Genomic DNA, 26,642 nt, shown 5'->3' with positions numbered 1-26,642 from the left:
CATAAAAGGGTCTCTCCTCTAAGTACTGATGCCCCAGAGATGTCATTAAGCAGAGGACGGGCACAGCTGAACCACCAGGTGGCAGTGGTAAGCCTTGGAAAACAGTTCAATCCTGTGATAAGAGCCAAAGCAAAGAATGAGGAGGATTAAAACAAGAAGCTCCACTATCCTCCCAAGCAGCAGGGACATGCTTTGTCCAGCCAGCACATGTGACAGTGTGAGGATGGGTTAGTGGTTGTGCAGGTTCCTGAGCTGGGCCAAGAATTCTGATCAGCTTCAACATGGAAAAAAAAAAAAATCACAAAAAAAAGGAAGAGAAGGATTTTTCCTCAAAATGCTCACCTTAGCTGGAAATCACTATTCTTGAATTATTCACAACAGTAAATGTGAGACACGGGGCTGGACGGTAAAAAAAATCTGAAGAGTTCGAGCTAGCGAGGCCTGGTGCTGCTGACGAATTCACACGGCTGAGGGATGTGTTTACAGTCTGACACATGGGTGTTAAGAGAAGCGTTACCGCGATAATGCTGCCGTGGGCTGAATATAGCCAGTCCGCTGAAAAACATAAGTGACCGCTCTTGCCTGAGGTGCTGCGCGTCTGACAACTAACTTTCCCTGTTGATAATTCACTGTTGCCTGCGAGCCAGACAGCCTCTCAGCAACTCCACAGCTTCTCTAATTGGAATAAATGTCTGTACCTGGCTGGAGAGGTTCTCACATCATCCATCATCAGAGGCAAGAGATGAGTTTGGTGTATATTAGTTATCAAGCCCATATCTAGTTATGGAATCCCACACAGATGGAAGGTCCTAACCAAGAAATGTATTATAGATAAACAGACTGTATCTACTATACGTCCATCTAGATATTTCTAATTCTCTTTCCATGATTTAATTTTCAAAGTGCTCAATTACTATCTTTACATGGACACCAATATTCCAATACCAATGTTAACCCATTTAAGTCAATAGTCTGAATAAGACACTGCCATGTAAACAGTATCTTCAAATTAAAGCTAGGGTCGGTAATACTGGTAAAGCTAGCAAGAGCAGGTTACAATATGCAGACGATACATCCCACCCCCTCCCAACGTGTCAAAGCTATGCCGACAGGAACTTGCACTGCCTGACAAGTACTAGAAGCTGAGTTTTCCTTGACCACCTCAGGAACGTCTGGCTATCATCTCTGCATCAGCGGTGTATGTCTCTCCGGCTCAAGACTCCAGGCATGCGCAGTGAGAGCACGGGCAGGCAGGTCAGTTAGAGATGGACACACGTACGACAGTCGATCATTTCATTCCGACTGAATGTTGACTACAGTCCTGCGAGGACACTCGATTTTTTTTCAGGCAAATACATTTTTTGATGGCTATTGGGGTGTGACACAGTTTCATCAAGTAATATAACTAACCAACCCAACCTTTAAGACATATGGATTATTTTGAACCAACTCCTACTTCTTAATTCATCTTAAACAGGAATATGAATGGAATATTTTATTACCAATTAATGTAAACACCAAAATCGAAATAATTTCTTATTCAGAATAAGGTCAATAGTCAGAATATTGCTTTCCTTTGCTGATATCTGGCTGTTATGATCTTTTAATAGTGGCAGAGCATTTTTCATTTTTCAGTCCCCAACCATCCTAGCAATAGGTTTTTGATGGACTTTACTATGTGAGCGAGCTGCTGTCTGGTTCATTTGTGCCTCTGTCTAGAATTGACTTCTCCTTAAACAGTTGCAACATGGTTTGTAGAAACACAGTCGATTTACACCTTGTGGCAATGACTCCAAGAACCTCAGCAGGTAGTTCTTGTTGTTCTAATCCTACTTGAGTCCAGGTACTTTTGTTTCGAATTAATCCAAATATCTGAATGATGAGGATGGAAGCAAACACAATGCAATATATTCATAAAAAATTTACAAAACAGCCCCGTAAGACTCACAGTCCACTGTCCAGCGCTGAGATTTTGCAGAGCCCCGGCAGCGGCCTCCAAGGTGTTGTAGTTCTGGCTCTCCGTCAGCAGAGACAGGTACAGCCTCACCACTTCCGGCTGATACAGCAGCTCAAAGCCTGCAGGGGAATACACAGACACACACACACACACACACACACACACAGCTACTTGTTAGACTCCCTGGCAAGACAGACAGGCCAATTAGGCTGTGTGAACATTCGGACAGTACAGGGCCGAGGTTTCTCAGACCGTGGGGAGAGTTCTTCAGCACGAAGAAACTGTTAAGAAGCTTGGGTCTGATAACTGCGGACGACCATGACTCGCGCCACAAAATTTCTACCAGTTTCAGTGGAATCGCACACAATTTGACTGTATGGAGAGCTGGTGGTGTCCACTGGTTCCACAGTAGTCTGCAACACCTTTAATACAAAATACTGAAGCATTGTCTAGTATGTTTCTGCATAGTAATACTGAAGCATTATGAACGAGGTGAACACAAGAGGGAGACGTGTTGGATCCAACAGCTCTGACCAATCCCAGAGTGTTTTATGAGGAGGTTTATCTCACGAGCACCAAGAACATTCCCCCACAGTCAATCAGTAGGCCTCCCTCTAATGGAAATGTAATTACATTATCAGCCATTAGACAGTGCAGACGCAGGGAGAGATGGAGGCGTCACATCTCAACAGATCATATTCATTCATTTGTGTTTTGTACAGACAGGTGTGTCACTAAGTGCTTTTTTAAGGGATCAACAGGAATTAAATTAAAAAGGTCAGAGCATGGATATTTCTTCTGTTAAGGTCATTTTCTGCTGGTCACATATCTGGAGGGACTTGTACATTTTTTATGGAGGGATGCATCACCCCACAGGAAGCAAGGACGTCTCAGATATCAGTAGCTACCTCACGACTGTGATGATCTACAAAGGCACATTTTGATGGTGTTTTAGTGTTCAGGTTCTCTTTTACATCAATGCTGAGAAATATTATTGAATAGGCACTGACTGAGTTAACATGCGTACTATATTAAACTTATCCACCACTTTGGCTAATGTTGTGCTGTCAAAGCCACGAGTCAGAACCAAGACACAGTGGATGAAGATGCACGGTTCAGTGACACCGAATGGAGAGAAAATGACCGTAAGAAGAGTGCATCCTATTACTGGCTGTGTATCACAGTTGAACCGTTCATGAGACAGGAGGAACCAACATTGTTTGTGTTAATGCTTCATCACATGGCTGAAGCCACTCCTGGGCAGGAAGTCGGCAGAGGTCAGAAACCAGGAAAAGATGTATACATGCATAAGTATCCTGGTTTAAAAAATCTTATTTCTCAAAATGATAAGAATAATATGAATAAGAGCTTATCCAGGATTGTGAAATCGGGATATTTCCATGATGGGACGTTTATGTCATTAAGGAAATGTTATAATTCCAAAACCGCATTGTAACTGGGATACTAGTGCACACGTAAAGTTCGACAGCACAACGTAAAGTATGTCTTTAGAGTAAGGCCGACATTACACTTCTAGTTATACTTCTTTGGAGACCTCTTGGAGGAGTGCCTGCACAGTTGGTGGCCTTCTTGTATAGTAGCTGTGTGAACAAATTGACCCTCGTGTACTTGAAAATGTGATAAGTATAACACGAGCTTCAGTTATGGAAACGAAGCCAGAGCTAAGGCTTCAACAGCGGCACAGTTCTCTATTACTCACTTAGGCTTTAAAATTTGTCTGCTGCCTGGATCACAACTTAGCTGATGCTTTGAAACTAGTGGCTAAAACGGTCTTTTACAGAAATACCATTTTACCAACAGCTTCCTCCCTATCCTCTACAAGATCCTTTTTCTATCCATCTAGGCTCAAATTAAAGAAAATATATCCCACTGTTTATTCCCATATCTTCTGAGGCCAGTATTTCCAAGGTTCTATTTGAAAACTCCTGTATTATGTGGGGAAGGATACATGGTAACACTGTTTGATTGATGCACAAGGGCTGACGAGGCCCTAACTGCATTTTTGAGATGTTGAAACAGAGAATCTTTTTTAATATAAGTGTGACTTGGGTCTGAATATAAAAGTGTAAATAAAAACCCCTGAGAGGCAATCCTAAGGGTAAGAGCTGCTTTTTTATCGACTTACTTTTTCCATAAAAGAAAACAGTGGAGGAGGGAACATTTTTGAGGTTGGCAAATACAACTGAAACACACAAATTGACAGTTGTGTCTCCAACTCCACATCTCACGCCCATAATTTACAGAGAGCCAAAGCCTGGGTGCACTCTGCGATTGCCAGATTCAGACACAGCAACATAGTTGTTAACACTCCAAAGGGCCGGTTTACATCCCCGTGGCGTTTACCCTCCAGATCACGCCAAGCCTGCTTTAGAATGCGTGTGGGAGGAACCGCCAGGCCGGGAGGATGTGACTGTGCTGCTTGAGAGATCTTCTGTTTACAAAGAAGCAGCAGAGGCAGGAGTCGTCATGCACAAGCTCCTGGTTGTAACCATATGTAAAAACATGACTCACATCAATAGGTTTTCTCAGGGATGACGCAAGAGGGGAGAGTCTGCAAACCAGACACTCAGCAACATTCTGCACGCTGCTCAGATTTCTGGGCCTACTGGGTGCACACTCTGCAAACTGCAGACCATCCTGCACACAGTCCTGTTGATACACAATTTATCTCCAGGGCAGATTCTGTCTGCACCAAATGTTGAACCTTTGTTTGCCAAGTTTGCCTGCATGCGCTCCAAGACTGAGTCTATTTCGTCTCTATCAGCAAAGCCCAATTTTTCATCTTGTAATTCCTGGGGTTTTAGTTTGACAACCAACTAAAGCAACTTATGAACATTGGCCTTTTACAAATGAGCAACCTAAGACAAAAAAAAGATCTGTTCTGCTCAACTAAGGAGGACGGGAATGGAGGGATATTCACTGGGCCTTTAACCTTATTCCAGTATCCTTACTGATATTTCTCCCTGGTGCCAGAGAATATCTCTACCACAGCTTTCACTCAGCGTCCTTATAACTGAGGCTCTGAATGCCTCAAATCCCCCCTAATAGCACTGGCCAGGTAAAGCAAGCACATGCCCTTGTGTTGTTGATGTCGTTATCTGTTAGAATTTTTGGTCCAGTAGTTTCCTGTTTGTTAGGCAGATTTACAATTCAGAGGAGGAGATGAGCTGTCAGTGTGACATGACCTTTGCTTTGCTCAGGGCAGCCCTATATTCTGTGACAGACTGCAAACAAGCTGAGATTACGTAAATACGGATGTATCAGGCAGTGTGGTACGGAGGGTTTGTGAGTGGGCTTCTTGTTCGGTGAGAATAGAGCACAACAGCTGCCCACTTTTGAACTATCATTGCTAGAGTGCTATATGGTGATGGAATAGTATTTATCTACCAAAGTTGACATAATTATAAGTAAAAGTCCTGTATTTGACATTTTTTGCTTTAGTAAAATTTGCAGCATTGACTTAAAGCTGGTTCACTCTCACTACTCTCATCATCTCCTTTACTGCTTATCCATTGACTTTTGCTTGTGGAGAGGGAGCCCATTCCAGCTGGGATTGGGCGAGAGGTGGGCTACACCCGAAACAGGTTGCCAGCATAACACAGGGCCAACATACAGATACAAACAACCATTTACACTCACATTCACACCTACAGTCAATGTAGAGTCTTCACTTAACCTTACATGTCTTTGGACTGTGTACCCAAAGAAAACCCATGTGAACGTGCAAAATGAATGTTAACTTCACACTAGTTCCCCAATAATGTAAATATTCAAAACACAGCAATTAGTAAAATACAGTAAATGTATTATTTAGTTATGATCCATCACTGTCATAAACTTCTGCATGAATGAGCAAATGGCCTCCAACCACCTCAAACATACACAAACACAATGATAAATATAATCTATGAGTCAATACATTAAAGTGTAAATAAACTCCCACTGAGCTCAGCCCAGCGCGTCTATTTCCCCTGCTCACACTGAATATTGGTGGCAAACATCATACAGCACTGTGGCCTCGTTTAAGGACTCCTGCTGAGCTCTGCTTCATAACTAGTATGGAGGGATAGACAGACACACACACACACACACACACACACACACACACACACACACACACACACACACACACACACACACACACACAAATACAAATACAAATACAAATAGGCACATTCGCTAACATATGCACAAAATGCTCTGGAGATCTAAGCTCATCCCTAAATGAGGTGAGAGGGGAGGGGCAGCGGGTTATTCTTCAAAGCAGAAGACGACGGTGACGACTCCCGCAATTAGCGCCCGCGCGCTGAAGAGACGAGGCTTTGTGGTGCTGCAGTAAATGGAAACTGGGTTAAAAACAAAGTTATGTTGAAGCGATTGAGTGATGCTCAGCACAGAGCTAAAGAATGAATACGCCTCAAGCAGCTTCATTATTGACTGCAATTAAAACCAGTGTGTAGTAATGTAACAGGCTGATAAATGATACAGATTACCTGATGGGTGAGGAAGGGACACACACACACACACACACACACACACACCTCTCAGTCTTACTGGATACACATACATACACACACACACACACACCACCCTGGCCCAAGCATGTCAAAAAGTGATGTTCATCGATCCCGTATGCCTACATCACGTCCAGGGTCTCTTCCTGCCTCTAAACAAGTGTTGCACTTGCTCCATTTAGTCGGTGCTCCCTTTCCAGGACACTTACATCATACAGCACTTCCATGGAATCAAGGGTACATGATGGCGTATCACTTTCTACAACTCATAGGGGACTTTTACAGAAACATAAGAGGACTGGAGAGAGAGATGTAGGAAGATAAAGAGAATGGCATATGTAAAAATAAAAAAACAGCTGAAATAATTACGTAATTTAGAGTTTGATGCTGTAATGTAAAATTTGGATAGTCTTAATTTGAATTTATTCTGAATTTCTAAATTTTTTGACTCAATGTGTAGGATATACTGATGTCATTCAGGAGCATTCTTTGGACATGTTTACAGCACATACGTCTCAGTTTGGACTTTTAAGGAAGACGCTGCCTCTTGCCTCATCTGTGTGCGTCCGGCATAAACCAACTACACAACAGAGATGCATGGTCTTTCTCCACAGGGCATTAACATTAAAAAAGGTGTAGTTGCAGTACATGAGGGGGTCATTTTCTGTTCATCAGGGTGCTGTATGTATGGCTGCATGTAAACAGGAACATTAGTGGAATGTACATTGTCATATTAGAGATGCACAATCAGCTTATTTGGGGAATTATATTTCTTGGAATGAGGGCAAAAAGACTTTGTGCATGATTGTTGAACTTTCCAGGTAAGACAGGTTCATGGAAAGCTAAGTACAAAAAAGAGAATACAAATACTTTTAGAGCAGTGCTGACCAGAGGGTTACATTCTCTTCCAAAAAGAGGCTGCATAAATAAAGTAAATGAGTCCATTCCGTTGGGAAGGTCTGGTGTCGTCAAGTCTTCAGTCTCATTCCACATCTGAAACTCATGCTCATTTAACCCTGCCAGCCCCCTTTTCATGTAGGAGTGTCTTTATGTAAGTACACACAGACACATGGGAAGAGTGCTACAGTGCTAATGAAGACTTTTTGCGGGGCACAGACACAGCAGGGCGATGGCTAAAAAAGCACATCATTAAAAGTAGTGTGCCACTGTTGTAATAATGGTCATGACTCTTTCAGCTTCATTAAAAACCAAAAGGTGAGCGATAGAGCCACACAAACAAAACAAGTAAATTGGCAGGGGTTAGCGGGGGCCCTCTGTGTGTGTGGTATGTATTTGTGTGTGTGCGCTAATGCTGCTTGGAAGAGTACCAGATGGATGGAGTTCAAAAACAGGGCCAGTGCATTCAATTCACTCCGGAGTAGCTCACTGGGTCACATTATGTTTCTAATCAGAAGAGCGACGAGTAAATGCTCAAATGAAAAGCTTCATTTGTCCACGTTTATAAAATAGCAGCAAATTGATCGAGAAATGACACGTTTTTATTACTACTGCTGTGTTATGATTCGTCTCTTCTGGGGGAAACACATTTACATACATTTTGCTGAAGGGTTATTGGATGCATGCAAATATCCACAGGGTTGGATGCAATTGATGTTTGATGTCCATTGCACAGTGTGAGTACAGCTGGGAGAGGATCAACCAGCGAATGAGACGTTTGAATTCCATTTCTATGCTAGAGATGCATTTTAAATCAGGTGTGAATCAGGGTCAGTTATGAGTTGCATGTTAATGCCGAGTATAAATCACAGAAAAGTACACTTAATTGAAATTCTCTTTCCGCCGCTCCACCTGGTGTAATTTCTGTTGTGGCGAATCCATTGTGAAAATCTACTCCTCCTTAAAGGTCACACAGAAAACTAACATGCTTTCCAAATAGAATTTGACCCACGTTTAGTTGATTTAAAACATGCAAGTGTCCTCATTCTCAGTGGGAGAACATGTGATGGAGGCTCACTCCCCATTCTCTGCACAGCCCTCCTGATAGATTTCGACCAGAGCCAAAACAGAGAGCACTGCCAGGCTGCAAAGGCTGTTCACCCTCCATTCACCCCGCCACACTGACAGGGTTCAGGAGTCAGAGCTTCATTCTCTCTTCTCATCCTCAGTTGGCCCATGCCACACATTGGCATCTCTATGAGTAGCCCCGGGGCAGCACACATTAGCATACCCTCACGGTGTATTGGCCTTAGTTTGTTGGATATTGAAAAAGGGAGGCAGAAGGTGGCAACTGGCTGGCCCTTCTCTTGGACAGCATACCATGTGATGGGGTGGATGGAGAGTGGCGAGAGGGAGATGGTGAAAGAAACATGGCACAGATGGCACAAAGGGAATATGCAGCACAGGAGCTTCTGTCCTTCCATCTTTGCCATTTCACGACAGGGGTCCTGCTCCGGCACAAACGAATGTCTGGCCAATGAAAGCTTGTTTCCTACCGTTTAGCACAATAGGAGCCTTTTCAGCGAGCTGCCTCTGCAGTGACAGGGGAGTGCTTCCTCTTTCCTGTGCTGACAAGCCAGCGAAGTCCTGCTGTGGGCTTTTAGTCCAGACAGGACGAATCAACACCGGTAGCAAAAAAACATGCCGTCAAAGTGACACTGAATTGTCTGTCCAAGCGCTCCTTTAACAAAGTCCCCTGAACAACCCCTGAACTTTGGATGGAAAAACAGAGCCAGTGGGTCTCTCAGTGTTGAGCCCCAGTTGTATTAGGTTTTTCTGTGGCTGGCTCAAGAATGTGCCTCGCAGCTATCCAGCCTCTCAGTGGATCAACAGGAATAATGCTCCGGTTGTTTGCTCCTACTGCTAATGTGATAGTGTTCCAGGGCCTGAGGTGGAGGTGTTGGTTTATATTAGAATCTCAGGTGTCAGCTGAAGATATTATTTCCCTTTGGGTGAGAAAACATATTGACAACATATGTCACTTTTCACGTTGTGTGGTGTGTGAAAAAGCCTGTCATCTTTGCTGCTGTTCAACAAATGGCTTTCAAAGTTAATGTCGCCTAATGTTTCGACACAGTTGTCGGATAGAACAGAGCTCCTGTCTGTGCATGCTGCCACACAGGGGACTCGTGATGTACAAGCTCCGTCTCACAGTTTATACTGTGACCACGTGCTGCTATACTTCCAGGTCTATTTTATTTACCACTTTGTTGGACTGTTCATGTGCACTCAAATCTGAATCGCTTTGGTATCTGCTATCAGCGACAGCTCCAGATAAACCTGTGAAATGGTCTCATATGAATCGGCATTAGACGGGCAGGTGTCATCTTCGGCTGCCCGTGATGTGAAATAACTCAAGTTATAAACATGAAAATGTTTCCCATCACACAAGATGTGAATCCAGCTTCAGAATCTACATCAGACTGGTCAACAGTTCACAAACTCAGCCATGAAGCTGCAGGAGAGTCAGAGAGGAGCAGTCAGGCTAAACCTCACAGACCGATTGCAGATACATGTCTGGACCATTAATTTGGCTGCAGATGGAGCCTGCTCCTCTACTGATTACATTTATTTTCTTCTTCCCGTTTCTCTTTCTTGTGTCTCCCCTTTCTTGCTTTCTCGAGCTATCTTTTATTCCTGTGTCCCTCTCATAACCTCCCATATCTCCACCAAAACCGATCTATCTGCCTACTGATGTAGACAATATGTAGAGATGAAAGAGTACATGATGGTAACTCTAGGGGTTGCTATGGAAACCCACTCTCCATCACCTCTAAATCATTCAATGTTCTTATGAGACAGTTGGACCGGCAACAGCCAAACAAGGAAAGGGAACATAATGCTTTCCCATCTGCACAATATATACTATACTATAACTTGTTCATTTAGATGACAATGTGTGTAAATACAGACCTTTCTCATCCTTAAGTACAATTCCCATAATTCCACAGCAGCTGGCCAAAAAGCTGGCCTGGAGGCTGCAATTAGTGGCCAAGCCCTGCTTATGCCCCGTGTAGGTTTGTGTTTAGCAGCAGCTTCCTGAGACACTCAGCGGAGAGACGTGTGTGAGTGAGTGTGTGTGTGAGAGAGAGAGAGCGAGAGGGAGGAGTGTTTCGGCATCACCTTGAGTGCCTGCTCTCTTTACTCAGGCAAGTCACGTCCTCATCCAGACACAAACGAAACTAGAAGCTCAGGCAAGGCAACAGCAAGAAGCTGCCAGAGAAAGAGATAGACGGGCAGAAGTACAGAGAGATAGAGAGAAGGATAAAGAGCGATAGAGAAACAAAGAGAAAGAGAGAGGGGGGAGCTCACAGAGAAAAGCTGTTGTGGGCGGCAGACAGCGTTTCCTATTTCCTGTTTGGCAGTGTAGTTGTTCACCTGAGCCTGAGAGGCTGAAAAACGAGCTTAAGTTGTCAGGATGGTGTCGTACTCCACAAATTCCAACTTACAGTTGATTTCCAAAATGCTACATGTCCTCTTCACAACTGAGAGGAGAGGAGAGGAGAGGAGAGGAGAGGAGAGGAGAGGAGAGGGGTGGTAGGAGGGTGAGGAGAATTAAGAGGAAGACAAGAGGACAAAAACAAAGTGACAGAGATAGAAAAGCTGGTGACCAGGGAGCAGGGAAGTAAAGAATAATACAGTTGGTGAGAGAGAGGGAAAGGATGAAATGGAAGGAGTCAAAGGGAGACAGAAGGAGGGAATCGTGACTGTGACGGAATCGTGACGGAATCGAGTGGATTTGAGCTATGAGGGTTGTACGGTGTGTAGGACAGCTGTCTGGTAAATAGTCCACAGAGATGACTGGATCATGTCAGGGAAACCAGACAGTGAACACGAGGAAAGAAAGAAGAGAAAAGAAACAAAGCCATCTACAGTCTACCCTGAGAAAAACTGATGCAATGCAGCACAAGCTGAATGATACGCTCAGTAGTTTGGGGAGGGGGTAGCGAGGTTGTCCTCAGGTGTGAAGTCTTTGGGAATAAGCTCAGATAATCTCGTGGCCTGATGGCGAGTGTGTGTGTGTGTGTGTGTGTGTGTGTGTGTGTGTGTGTGTGTGTGTGTGTGTGTGTGTGTGTGTGTGTGTGTGTGTGTGTGTGTGTGTGTGTGTGTGTGTGTGTGTGTGATATGGCAATGACTGTAATGAAGACTAGAGATAAAGGCCTTAGACTGAAGACTCTTAGGAGGTGCACGGTGACCTAGCATTAGACAGCATTACCTGATTCTCTTAATCCTAAAAGCCTTTTGTCTCCAAGGTGAAAATGTACATTGTGCAAATGACATAAACTAAGCAATCAAACAGGGTAAAATGAAACTACCTTACTGATATCATAACTGCAGTCATGTTCTTTTTTGTGTGCTCGTCAGCAGTGCTTCTCTTCTTGAGGTTCAACGGCTCGCCTATTTACTCCATGTGCCGCACACGGTTCACAGCTAAATAGATCTTTCACCATAGTTTCAATGTCCATATCTGTTGAATATGTTACAAACAATTATCTGAAACCATTTCTGTACCTGCTTCAAAGTAAAAACACCCTAGTGTTCTGTTGACTGACTTTTATCTCACAGGACTGGAAGATGCACGGCTCATCCCGTAGAGTCCTGGTTTTTAGTTGAGTACATATTTTTATTCAAAGAAATACATTAGTCCTACCAGAAACTTTGTGCAAAAGGAAAGCTGACAGGAAGCAGAGCAATCCCTGACAGGAAGCAGAGCAATCCCCCAACACAACAGATCAGCAACACAGCCGTCATCACTGCGCACACATCTAGTGTGGTTCCATTCTCAAAAGCAAATATTGTGTGCAGGTAAAAGGATGTGGATGGTGGACCAGTTTCCTGCTCGATGGTGATTGGCTGCCAGCTGCCTGGGAGATATAACAAACCAAGATGGCGAAGCTGGGTGACAGACGAATGCACACACCTTTCCATCCTCCTTCAACGACCAACTAGCCACACACCAAACAATTGTTAATCACTGAGTTTGTAACCTTGATAAAAAGAAGGGATGGGCTACTGTTTCTGTTTATTTATTTTCTCGTTGGTAAGATTTAGTTAGAGAGATACGCTGTTGTTGTAAGTTTCTTCATCTTCTGTTGGATTAGCAGTTACTCTCCAGCTAGCTTTCCGACTGCTGCTGCTTAGAAATGAGACGCGTGCTGTAGTCCAGCTCTTTCTGAAATGATGGACCTGTGCTAACTGAAAACACCTGTGTGGCTCTGGCCCGGGTTCCGTCTTTGATTCAGTAACATCAGGAGAATGTGAGTCTGCTTTTAGAGGCAATAACTGTAAACCAGCAGCAATGGTAAAATACATCTATGCCTTTATGTGACAAATTGAGGAAGAGGTGGGGAGCTGCTGATTTAAATGCTGTGAAGCCCAATAAAACAACACGCTATATGAGGCAACATATATGAGTCCTGGTTTTGCTGCTGGTTGTATTTCACCTTAAATTCAGACAAATTAAAAAGGAGGGGGACCAGTCGTCCCGACAGAAAGTGCACACTGTCTCGGGCTCGACTCTTCATCAGGGATGCAGGATGTGGGCTGTGATGGTGTTCGACAGCGGAGGGATTTCCTGTGTCTGTGTCGGTGTCAGCATCCATCTCTCATTTAGCGCTTCCTCCAGCCTCGCCGGCCCTCCCCTCCGCTGAAGTGTGATGGATACTCTGGATTAACTCTCGCCTTGGAGGAGGGCAGTCTATATGCTTTTCTCCCCCGTACACACACACACACACACACACACAGACACACACACACACACACACACACACACACACACACACACACACACACACACACACACACACACACACACACACACTGCTGTGGTCAATTTTCCCAGCTAATATTCTCTCTCTCTCTCAAACACCCTGACAAACAACACCACCTCTAATAGCCACATAATATCACACTCTTGGTCAAGGGCACAGTGCACTGTCCTGTTCACGTGTGTGTGTGTGTGTGTGTGTGTGTGTGTGTGTGTGTGTGTGTGTGTGTGTGTGTGTGTGTGTGTGTGTGTGTGTGTGTGTGTGTGTGTGTGTGTGTGTGTGACAGACAGAGAGAGAGAGAGAGAGACAGCTGTCTGAATTAGAATTTGTGTGTGTGCACGAGTTTGTGTGTATGTGCATGTGGGCTTATTAGAGACACATGAAAGGCAGTGAGGATGAGATGAGCTGCTCCCGCCGGTTTAAATTAACCCATCGTCAAATCAAACGCACATTAAAATCCAAAATACTTCTCATTATGGGCCGATCAAAACGATTGGCTGTGGACACTGAAAAACTAACCACTAAAAAGTGTTTTCATGTCAGCCTCTTCCCACTCACTCCTCTCAATCTCTCACATATACAGACACTTACATCTTTGTCCTTGGACTGTTTATACTTCCCCTTCTTCTATTCATTTCTTTCTCGACTGTTGTGTAGTCACAGGAATATTGCGTGGTACTGCACTGGGACCTTGGTTTTTCATAGCCTCTGCTATCTCGGTTGCGAGCAGTGCACAAACTTGATGTAGCGCAGGATAAAAGCGTCAGTTAAATAGCATAAATGTAATGTAGAGCATCATATACGGTGTGGCTCTAGTTGATTTTATGCTCTGGAGTAAAATCCTTTGATTGGACAACTGCCAGTGCTCGACTCTTTCTCTGCCCCATCTGACCCTCTCCTTCGATTGTATGCAAGGACAGCAGTCCTTACGGTGCACTTAGGTCCTCCTGTTCACAACAGTCTAGACTGTTTACGACCAATATTTCATTTAGTGTTGAGCTAACAGGAGAGTGGTGAATTCTGGAGGGAGGCGTTTTTTTACCCCCACGTTGAGTCTGTTTGTAGCTCCAGTGATGTCAGTCTGCACATCAATAATCTGCTTTTAATTAGATTAAAGCATCTCCCGCAAAAACAGGAAGCAGCGCTCTTGTGCCACGAACGGGGCCAAGCAGAGTCTCCATTTGGCAACTAAATCTCCCTGCACTCCCTCATTCTTGTCTCATAATTATCGCTTTGCTCCAACTGCTCAGGTTTGGGGGAGATGGGGGTGGCGAATGACACGGTTAATCATCTGAAGAGCCTGACTCTGCTGCCGGCTAGCATGGATTCCCAGCACTTTTTTAGAATCCCACAGAGCCCAGCAGGACGGGAAACACTGATCGAGGGCAGTGAGTTTTTGGGGGGGGGTAAAGAAAGTTTAAAGAAGTTGAGAAACAGTTGATCACTGCTGTGTTTGTGTGTGTAAAGTGCTGTAGAGTGTATGCACCGCCACAGAGGAAGTGCTGGGAATTAGAGACGCCCCACTATCCTTTGCCAAACACAGGTGGGTAAATACTGCCATGCATCAAAGCACGCGTACACACAATCCAATCTGCAAGGACTTCATTCTGCTAATGATGTGTAGAACAGTCACTCTCTACACGACCTCCTAGGAATAGCATTATTATGCAAACCTCTTTGTATTTCCAACAAAACACAAGGTGGTCCCACTTCAATAAACCTTGCTCCCCTCATATTTCCTTTACTGATCCTCGCTTTATTATCGCTCCTTTTCATCACTGCCTGTGATAAATTGCTTGAGAGGAGAGGAGTGAAAGGGGCGGTGGGGGGATTTCAGTCACTAAAATGTCAACGGCAAGCCACTGGCTATTCCCATAATTAGTCCTTTTTTCCCTCTTTGTTGTGTTTGTTTTATTATCAACAGAGGAGGAGGTATGTGAGCAGTCTCAGGTTAGCCTTCGCCAGCTGAGCAGGCTAAATGGATGGCGACGGGCGTTCCCAGCAGCTGGTGGAGCAGAGTGGGATTCAGTTTTAATCCCAGGTGAGGTGGGGAGGGGTGAGCGGAACATTTCACATCTGGAGTGAGCTTTTAACTTGTTGGCAGTACATACAGCACTAACACATGACGTCATACTTTTCAGACAAATACATATCTACAGAGTGTTGTTGCCCTGCCGTGTCCCTGCGTTATCTTAGTTTCATAAACTTGTCTGTTGTTCTCCATCTGGTCAAAGTAAAAGATGATCTTCTACCATCAACACATCCAACCTGGAACTAAGAAGGAAAGTTAGGTCCAGTTACTTCATACTTAGTAAAAGGCCCAAATTACACCTGACTTTTCAACTATCCAGGCGATAATTAGATATAAATTAATACAGTTCACACTTATTTACGTGTGTCTCCGTTAACCAGATTTCATGTCTCAAACTTGGTCCTGGCACCACTGTGTTGGCTCAGAGGGTGGTGGCACCTGAAGCAGCCAAAAAATGTCAGCTGCCAAATAAATGTCTGAAACAGAATAATACAGTTCAGCCTATAATGCATGGATGGCACTGGTTCAATGGTTGCATCACAGGGGGAAGGATGATCAATTTCTGTTGAATTTTTTTTTAGCAGTCATTATTACTGCAGCCAGGTCCTTAAAATGCAGACGACTTACTGCCACAGTTAAGAGTTACGATTGCCAATTCGCCCCCCCAAAAAAGACTGAATTGCATCTGAAAATGCTTCTTGGCTGCATTTCCAATTGCTTTATTCAATATCAGAAAAACATCCAACCCACCAAGGATCAATGATGGGATGTATGTAACAACGTGCATTTATCTTGTTACAGTACTTAAGTACATTATTCATGTACCTGTACTTTAGTAGATTTACTGTACTACACCAGGGTGCTCCAAGGTACACAACTAATAATATGTCCCTAATATCTGCCGGTGCTCGCTAATATCTGGTTGGCAACTTAACATCAAACTAGTTCTAAACCACCACATACATCAGCAAATATTTGTACTTCCTATTCCACTACATGTTAAGTTAACAGTACATTGTGTTACATGTTCAAATTTTTTTAATATATATATATTTATTTAAAAGTAATATATAACAAATGGGGACATGGTCCACTTATCCAATCAGTGCGGACAGGTAACATCAGTTAACATCGTACCACCTCCTGCAACGAGAGCCAAATGCACCTGCAGCAGCATCAATCACAATTTGCCTCATAAGTGTTAACAAGGTGTGACAGACTTTGTTCTTAACCCTCGACAAGGATGAGGAGAAAACTACCAGAAAAACATTTCTTCCAGGGGAAAAATAAGGTGTGGACCTCAGGGAGAGTCGATGGTGACGGATCCCTCTCCCAGGATGGACAGAAGTGCAATAGATGACAGAGGCTGTACTAATCCTGTATCAAACAGGCACAGTTAAAGATGCAATTCATTTTGCATTGAGCAAAAGGCTACACTCGGAAGAGAAGTTCATTTATTACTTTTTTATAAATTGAGTAAAATTTGGTCTATTTATTTATACTTTTACTTAAGTAAAACTTATACTACCAAAGATGAATTTAGTGCTAAATGTGTAAATGTGATGATACAGCATCAATTATCTCCTGCAGCCACCTTGCGTAGTTTAGAGCCACAAACTGTTAATGAGAAGAATATTAAATAAAATTTGGATGGAAAACCCAGTAAAGCGAGATTATATCGGATGTTTTTGGTTCAAGGTTGTTGTTAATATCTATTTATCCTTTATTTTACTAGGAACTCTCCTGAGATACATGACTTTGGTGTTGTTTGTACCCCATTTAGCTTTATCTCCCCATTAGACGGCTACAGCTGAAAGAGAACAAAACTATAAAACTATTAAGTCACTCATCACACCTCGTGATACACTGGCCTCCTTTTCTTATTGGAGCATCCACTTCCTCTGGACGTGACAGAATCCAGTATAAAAAAGCTTCAGAGGCAAAGTAACCCTCTGAATATTTGGCATTCGCTAGGTGTATTGCCGAGGGAAATGTAATGAGGCCACAAAGACTGAGAGAGTGATATAAGGTGCCAGACGGTCAGGATCCAACCCTGTGTGGAGTGGACCCTATGTGTCAAGATAGCAGAGAAGCTGAGGGTGAGAAAGTATGTGTGAATTTGTCTGAGCAAGTGTTATGTGTTTATTTTTGTTGCTATGTAAATGTTACAGGGACTTGCACATTTTGAAGGGCTGAAAAAAGGGGTTATATATATATGTGAAATTCAAACCCTGTAGAAAAGCTCTATCTTTAACATTATGTTGTATGTAACAATTTCCCCCCTCAATAAAGTATAAAGCAATATAACAGATATACATCAATATATTGCTTATGTATTGTGTAAGAACTGTGAGGCTGTATAACCCATAATTGATTAACTTAAGATTTGTAAAATGTTTTGCTGTTTACCAAATGTCATTGTCTGTCCACAAAGAAGAGTTTAAAACCACAACCTTCACTCAGAAACAAAACTCAGTCTTTAACTTTACAAAATATAAACAAATAATAATGTGACATTTATTGTGATAATTATCAATATCAACTGAATTTTTAATTCGGCCATATTGCTAAGTTCAAGGTCTTCATAGCGTCTCTGCCCTTATCTACCTCCCTCAGCTGTTTCTCTATATTGAAGTGTCGTACTTTTGGAACGAAGCTAAACAGCTTTCATACATCTACCTATCTTAGCCGGCTAGCTATCTAGCAATGAGTGTTTCATGATAATATAAGACAATACTATAAAATGTGATACAAACAAATCATAACATCTGTCGTTATTACAGCAACTTCAAAAGACTCCCCCACAGTCCTCACACAACATCACCAATACCAAGTTTAGTATTTTAACCGCTCTCTGTTATGGGCGACTTGTATATACAGCCTGAGCAAAAACATAAAAACTTTTCTCCAGTGCAGCGAGCTCAGCCAAACATGGCAACTTCAGCCCCAGCCTTGTGCACGCCCTTGATATGTGACATTCAGTCTGTGTGCGTCTGTCGGTTCATGAGGTCGTTATCCGTCATCATTTGGGGTCTCACTTTGCTGTGAAATATGACAGCAGGAAGTCAGGAGGAGGAGGTGGAGGAGAGGGAAACTGAGCGGTGTGTTTATTCTGAACAAAAAGGACTGACTCACCCCAGTGGTTGCCTGACTGTGTGCTAGCAAGAGGTCAGCAAGGCGAGGATTCAGCGTTCACTACCCGGGTGTTAAATATCTCAGCAATAAAGACGGAGAGCACCCACATGAGACCGCAGCTCGGAATTTGCAATATAGAACAAATTATTCATGATATTCCGCTTTAAGTTTGGGTGTAAAGTAGACACAGAACAGGCCAGAACTTTCCCTCCCATCAGAGTCGTGCTCCTCTGAAGCAGCAGTTAATGACACAAAAGAAGCTTTATCTTGAAAAATCGTATTTGCTCAGTGTGGCAGGACGTTTATTGTGCCTTTGGGAAAAACGTAATATTTTCTTGCCGCAGCTTCTAAGGCATGAAGATATAACAGTGAGGATTAAAAGAATGTGATATGTGCCACAGACCCATTAAGTGAAATATTTCTCCTGCATGTGTAGCAACGACAGCAGAGACAAACACCAAAAGTGTAGCTCTGTTCTCCTTAATTCAATTGAGCCCGTGACTTTCCAAGAGCTCAGACGCATCAGAGAAAGAGACGACTCCGATAGCGAAACAGTCGGTGTTCATTATAGTACAAATAGAGATCTCCAGTGGGAAGATATCAAAGAGGGTAACACAATGCAATACAAAACAGCTTGCACCATTGTTGTTTGTCAACACTAAGTTCCTTCCACAAATTAAACGCTCGGCTTGCAAGACAAAGCGGCGAGACATGTGACACAGATGTCGTCTTGGTAAACGCTGCTGTTTTCTCTATATCTCAATGTGTGTTTGTGCAGCGAGGGAAGCACAATAAAATCTCCCAGGGCTGGAGAGAGCACTGAAGTGGCAGAGAGCGAGAGAAAAAGAGAATCAGCAAGTGAGGCAGAAAGAGAAATAAAGAGGGCGAGCTCGTGGAAAGCACTGAGGCTCCTCAAGGTCTTAACTGCTTAGTCAGATTGCTCTCTGTGCCAGATGTGACTAATCGGCACTACCTGATGAAGCTGTGATCAATCAGCCTCACTGTAAACTACAAGCAGTTTGACACAAAGATTCATTGGCTGCGAATAAGCTCTGCCAACAGAAACAGGGGTTTCCAGTTATTTCCTATAATAAGAATATACGACTGCGGTGCACACTGTAGCCTAGAGGGAAAATGCAATCAGGGTTAGCTGATATGGATTTTTCAAATTAACAATGTATAAATACTTTAGATTCACCATAATGCCACCGAAAAGTTCCTTTAGTCAGAGCGAAATATTTATTACAACTCACATTTGATACTTTATTATAATGTCTCATAGTTTATAATCTCAACAACGTATATGTTAATATCTCAATGACAGATGCATGCTCCCCAGAGGATATATCCTACTGAGTTTAGGGATCTTATGACATCACATTGATGCCACTACTGCAGCTGAAACTTTGAGGTTTTCACTGTCTGCACGGACTGTAAAAACATTATGGGCCACGGCGCCAGCACGCGGTAGATTGACAGCGTGAGCGTGCAAGATGCAAAAGAGATGTCTTTTATTATCATTAATTATTATTAAGTATTAATATTTTTGGGGGGTTATTTTGAAACTGTGGAAGGGCAAATTAGAATAGTCTAGATCATTTATGGGAAATACAGCTTGACACAAAAGTGTATGTTTCCTTCAGCATGAATTGTAATCTGACTTTTGACATTTGACTTTTCATCTAGTGTGAGGTGAAATGTGACAAAAATAAAATATAAAAATAAAATAATATTTTTCTTCCAGCTTTAGCGATACTTTGTCTCTATTGATATTGAGCTAATGTTTTGTAACACGACAAACTGAGATTGTAGACATGACAAACATTGTAAAAATGAGCATGTTTGGTTGCAGACTCTTCTGGCTTATTCATGGTTTCTGCATCCATGTAGCGTGTGTCCGTGTGACATTAATATTTATCTGCTCAAGTCCACAAAGGCCGAACTGTACCCACTACAAGAGAACTAACTTGCATGTACTGTATTTTGTTCAATTTTTATTTTTATTTTTTCTTCTTGTTGCTATGGAAGCAACGAAGGAAGGGTTGCCATCTAAGTGGAATATGTCCCAGATTGTAGCATGAAGCATGTCTGCAGCTTTGTGCATCAGTACTGAAGTATGTCCAAAGCTTCAGTCAACAAATAACTAATCTGAAACAGCTTTTATAAGCCGAGCGGTCACATGTACCACAGCCAGAGCAGAGCCCATCTTCCTCATCTGTCAAGGTCAAATCACTGGCGTCTTAGTTCTGCTGGGAAGTGAGCACTTGTACTCATTAGCTTTGGTGCTCAGAAAGGCCCTTTCCCGCATCGCGACAGTACAGCAGAAAGAGAGTAAGACAAAGCAGATGAATGGTGACAGAGGCTGCATAAAAAGTAAGGAATAATTAATTTGGGCTTCCATGATGTTCTCGGGGCAGCCAACACACTCGCCTCTTCCAACTCAGGTTAGAGGAAACCTCAGCAAAAACAAAACCTCCTAACTTTCAGTTTTTAATGATGCTATTTTTTTTTATTCCAACCAAACAACCGTCTCACCCTCCCTCCTCCCGTCACCTGACCTTCCTCAAATCTAAAGGTTTATGTTGTGGTTTCAATTATCTGCTGGAAATGTTAAATTTTTCCAAGGTTTCACAGACTCTTTAATAAAAGGTGTCTTTTCACACATTGAAATTACTTTTCATCCGGCCACCCCTCTCTTCTCTCTGCTTATGAATAACGTACCATCACTAACTCTGGACTTCTCATTGTCATTGACATGGATATTATTCACTAGCTGTGAATTCTATTAGACAATGAGCTACATGGGTTATTGTGTGATGATATATAAACTGTTGATTTTACAATTATATTTTTGTGTAAATTAATTAAACAACATATGACATGTTATTATTTGTTAATGTTAATTAGTCAGCTTTAGAGTTGCTGGTTTAGTAGCATATTTAACAAGACACAGGACTGATGAGGATTATTTTTGCTAACTTTTGAAAAAGTGAATCGCTGTATTTCCAAAACTGTTGAAATATATGTTTGCTGTAAACATCAGGAAAATGTCATTGATCTCGGTTTTAAATAAAGTTTTAGTGTTTTATCAAGAAAATAAATGCTTTTTGAAGAACCCACAGATACTTTTAGAATAACAACTTATATGACCATGTGTGGAGTGAAATCTTTTTCACAAACATACGGAAATTGATCATCCCACCCTGCAGTTGTCCTTAGCTCTACAGACAAAGTTAAGGACTATAGCTGTTGAACATTCTGGAGCATTTAGCAGCTGAACAGGTGCATATTCCTCTAAGGGGATGTTGGAGACTAAGAACTTAAGATAACTTTTTTAATTGGCCAGAAACAAGAAGTTCTCTCAATCTTGTGTTCACAGCTTGTTCCTCTTGTTTGACCCATGTGACACAAAACAAGATAAAGACCGAGAAATTCTAAACTGTAAAAATAATAAATTTCAACCGACAAAAGCATCAATGTACACAAAACTGTTGGGAAACTGAAAATAGCCACAAAGCCTGATTCTCTCTATGTTTCTGCAAACACACATACACACACACAAACAAATACACACACAAGATTAATCACTGCCCACTGTGAGGTCCAGCCTGGTCCTAGTGTTCACCTCGCTCTGTCTGACATCAGATCAGGACCAGGATACACATGTAATCTCCCATATCTCCCTTAGCCATCGCCACCCAATGAGAGCTGCTCTCTCTCTCTCTCTCTCTCTCTGCAAACTCTGCACAGATGACTGAGGGGGCACGGTGGTGGAGGGTGGAGTACGTGCAAGAACCCACACAAACATAAATTTTCATAGACAAACAAACAGCACCCAGATGATTCTGATGTGTCCTGAAGAGGAAACAGTGATAAATGTGCTTTAAAAGTCAATGTGCTCTGATGATTAAGCTTATTATCCGTGCAACCTCACTGTTGTGATTCACCTGCGTGTGGAGCTAATGTAGAATATGATTTGTCAGTCTGCGAGCAGGAAAACGCAGAATGCTCTCTAGACCGTGAACCCACACACATATTTCAATGTGCATGACATTTAGGCCTATAACAATAATTGTTTGCTCTGCATTCTGAACTCCGAAGGGTACTGTTTGCACATTGTGTAACGTAATCGTACCACAGTTGTAACTGCTATAGATCTGCATGCCAGCTTGGCTTTTGTCCATGAAAACCCAGTGAGTGGAAAATATTAATTATCATCCTTGGAGCTTGTCTGCTTCCCTTTAGGAATGAAAGGAAAAAAGCAAAATCGGCTTAACTTGGAAAAGCACAGCAATTAATTGTGATCTAGTTTAATGACAGCCCACTTTGCCATGTTAATGTGGCTAATTAACAGGCAAAGAGGAAGTGATATTGACTTTGAGTGGCTGCCACTAGACACTGATGAAGGTGCTGATGTGTAAATACCACGTAAGAGTGTGTAACAAGTGCAGGCAAATTCCAGAGACACCACGAGAGATGGACAACACACACACACACACACACACACACACACACACACACACACACACACACACACACACACACACACACACACACACACACACACACACACACACACACACACACACACACACCTCAGTGGAAAGTACAAGCAAAGCAAATACACATTCTATTACCATACGGATGCACTTCAGTATGTGCTGCATACTAACTTGCTCTCATTACTGCTACAACTGCCCGTCGGGGCCAAAAAGCAGAAGCAAAGAGAATATGAGTGAGCACACACTGTGGCTGGAAGCGGCTGCTGAGTCTGGTGACACGTTAATACTCTTTAAACCCCCACCAAGAGAGGACAGGAGAGGAGACGATGTAGGAGGCAATGTAGGAGAGGAGACGAGAAGAGAGTAGATGATGCAGGAGAAGAGAAGAGAGGAGAGGGGAGGGGAGGAGACGAAGTAGAAGAGGACAGGAGAGGAGAGGAGACGATGTAGGTGACGATGTAGTAGAGGACAGGAGAAGAGAAGAGAGGAGTGGGGAGGAGACGATGTAGAAGAGGACAGGAGAGGAGAGGATGTATGAGAAGACAGGAGAATAAAAGAGAGGAGAGGACAGGAGAGGAGACGATGTAGGAGAGACAGGAGACGAAACGAGAGGCGACGATGTAGGAGAAGATGGAGGAGAAGACTGGAGAGGAGAGGATGTAGGAGAGGACAGGAGAAGAGAGGAGAGGAGACGATGTAGGAGAAGACAAGAGAATAGAAGAGGGGAGAGGGGAGGAGACGATGTAGGAGACGATGTAGGAGAGGAAAGGAGAAGAGAAGAGAGGAGTGGGGAGGAGACGATGTAGAAGAGGACAGGAGAGGAGAGGATGTATGAGAAGACAGGAGAATAAAAGAGAGGAGAGGACAGGAGAGGAGACGATGTAGGAGAGACAGGAGACGAAACGAGAGGCGACGATGTAGGAGAAGATGGAGGAGAAGACTGGAGAGGAGAGGATGTAGGAGAGGACAGGAGAAGAGAGGAGAGGAGACGATGTAGGAGAAGACAAGAGAATAGAAGAGGGGAGAGGGGAGGAGACGATGTATGAGACGATGTAGGAGAGGAAAGGAGAAGAGAGTAGAGGAGACGATGTAGGGGACGACAGGAGAGGAGAGGAGACGATGTAGGAAAGGACAGGAGAATAGAAGAGAGGAGAGGAGAAGAGAGGAGAGGTTTCTGTGTCTCTGCTACATCATAATGTAACATAATAAAATCAGTGCTGCAGATACAGCCCTATGGATGTTGTGCAATATGACAATAAACCAAATGCTGTGAGATGATGTGCATTTTCAATGTGATTTATTTCTATTTTTTCACACCAAGCTCTCTATGTCTAATCTTTGCAATGTAAAGAACAAAAATCGATAAGCAGTCATTGTGGGATAATTATATTTTAGGATTTTTAAATCAATGTGTTGCGATACATTCATTTGTAATAAGCCAAGTACAAACAGCCCTTTCTAGTTAATCCATACTGAATAAACACTGTCGGAAGATTTTGTCTTCTCCATTTACAGAAACTTCACTCCATCAAGATGTCTATCAATATCCCACCTGGGGCTGTAACTAACTAACTACTATCTATTAAAGGAACAGTTTAACATTCTGGGAAATCACATTCTCGCGGAGATTTAGAGGAGAGAATTTTTACTGAAGAGGCAGCAGCTATATTTTATGTTCAATACACTACAACCTAAATTATTTAAATTTAAAATATGTCAGTTGAGAAAACCCCCAAAATAGAACACGTTTACTAAGAAACAATTTTTTTTAAAGATTTGGGTTTATAAACTTAATAAAATCAATTAAATGTTATATATTATTATACATATATACATATACATTTGGCTCTGAAGTCACATCTGATCACGCATCTTCTGTAGTTTCATGAGATCCAAGTCCCTTGTTTAATATAAACAATAAACACTAAGTGTGTGTTCCTGCATCTTAACTGAATTGTCTGGTGTGTATGCCTCTTAATACAATAGATATGATGAGCTGTAGAGGTGCTCGGAGAATAAGTCTGGTTTGCTGTTTTCTCTTTTTCACAGCATCTGCTATGACACTATAAGACTTTTCCTTTAATGTTTAGTTCATAAAATATCAGAACATCGTGCAAATCTTCTAAATATCACCCAAGCACCCTGAAATATTTTGTTTTGTGCAACCCACAGTCTAAATGAGGAGTAATCAACTCACAATGGCTTAAACAGAAACACTATCATCAAACAAAGCTAAATGAAGAAACCTGTTCTTCTGTCAAAGGCCTCCCACACCAACACAGCTGAGTCTCAATGAAACACATCACACTCCTGTCTCCACCTCCTCTACAGCATGACATCTAAATCACTGGAGTCACTTCCTGACTCACTCTCCTCTATAACATCCTCACCCAGCAGGGAGAGCGTTAACAGAGCGACGTGTTGCCTGCCAGACGAGCGCCTACCTTTTGACGGCTCTGTGCGCTTGGGCAGATCCAACGTGTCGTAGTTTTTGTCGTTCTCACCATTCTTTTTGCCTGGGTAAGAGAGAGAGAGAGCAGGGAAGACGATGTCAGTGTTGTTTTGTGAGACAACTGGATTATAAGGCAGAGTGTGGTAGATACCGGGGGTTAGACCGACATGGATTTAGAAGGCTGATGTCATTGTCTTTGAATCGTAACTGTATTTTCTTTATGCTAAATAAAAAAAATATTGGTATCTCAAATAGCATCAATATCACAAATAAAACTATATATAGATTGATTCCAGCTGATCAAGGTGAGGCAGATTTCAAATGTGGTTGTGGAAAATTATGAATTTTACATATCGGTCTAATCCGGAACTGTACTACACATTAATCAACAATAAAGCATAAACGTTTGTATGTATACACAACATAGCTGTCTGTGTTGTGTACACATACAAATGTTTATGCTGAAACATGGCATGTACAAACACACATAGAAAACACACCATCTTCTGCCCTGGGGATAAAAAAAAAAAAAAGACCATACACATACAGTATAAATACACACACTTTCTCTCCACAATCATACATACACTTTTATAATGTCTATGACGGAACAAATACCTTGAATAATGCAGTGACTGTCTGAGGCTAAATGGAACGGGGGAAGGTGGGTTGACTGGAGCACCAGCAGCTAATGGTCATCTTACATGAACATTCCCACGGGACAGTAAAGAGGTACACAGACATACGGGCCGAGTCCTCAACGAGACAGATGTGAAACTTGTCTCCACTGAAGTTGAGGGAAGAGGAAGTGATGAAGCCCTTTGTTAGCCACCACTTCCCTTCAGGAAACAAACATATACATTTAAGTTGGCTGAATCAAGGTTGGAGAATAATTAGTTCTTTAATGTGAAGTTTGATATCAGTTCATCAGTGCTGTCCTCCTGTGAAAAGATATATAATGGATCAATGTTACATTAATATTATGGGAAGCTCAATCTGAACTAGAAAATTCCTCCTGCCGAGAAATTTCGAATGGGTGCCTTGCTTGCTGCCGGCTCCAGACAGACTCTTTTTTGCAAACTGCATGTGACATGATCAAGGTTGGGAAGAGAGAGAGACAGACAGACTGGCTGCTTTAAGAGAGAGAATCATAGGATTAGGAATCATTCTATTTTGTTTATTTTGCTTTATTTCTTTTTTTGGGGGTTCTCATAGGTTAGATGCTATATGGGCCTCCAAGGATGGTTTTGCCTTCCCATGGTCAGAAAGCAGATACCACTACTCTAACAAGCAGAACAAAACAA

General features: G+C 42.5%; 1 protein-coding gene across 10 annotated transcripts in view; it reads right to left on the bottom strand.

Moving 5' to 3' along the window:
* arvcfb (ARVCF delta catenin family member b) overlaps positions 1-26,642 on the bottom strand; it is a 228,590-nt gene that overhangs the window by 17,490 nt on the left and 184,458 nt on the right. For 9 of the 10 annotated variants that reach the window (XM_034594796.1, XM_034594802.1, XM_034594797.1 and 6 more), the window contains 2 exons: positions 25,331-25,402; positions 1,949-2,076 (listed from right to left, as the gene is read on the bottom strand). In XM_034594796.1, the coding sequence (XP_034450687.1) occupies positions 1,949-2,076; positions 25,331-25,402 (200 nt within the window). The remainder of the gene's footprint in view (positions 1-1,948; positions 2,077-25,330; positions 25,403-26,642) is intronic. The other variant, XM_034594801.1, reaches the window with a different exon arrangement.

This window comes from Hippoglossus hippoglossus, chromosome 9 (genome assembly GCF_009819705.1).
Source record: "Hippoglossus hippoglossus isolate fHipHip1 chromosome 9, fHipHip1.pri, whole genome shotgun sequence".
Classification (NCBI taxonomy): Eukaryota; Metazoa; Chordata; class Actinopteri; order Pleuronectiformes; family Pleuronectidae; genus Hippoglossus; species Hippoglossus hippoglossus.
This window is presented reverse-complemented; position numbering and strand designations above follow the sequence as displayed.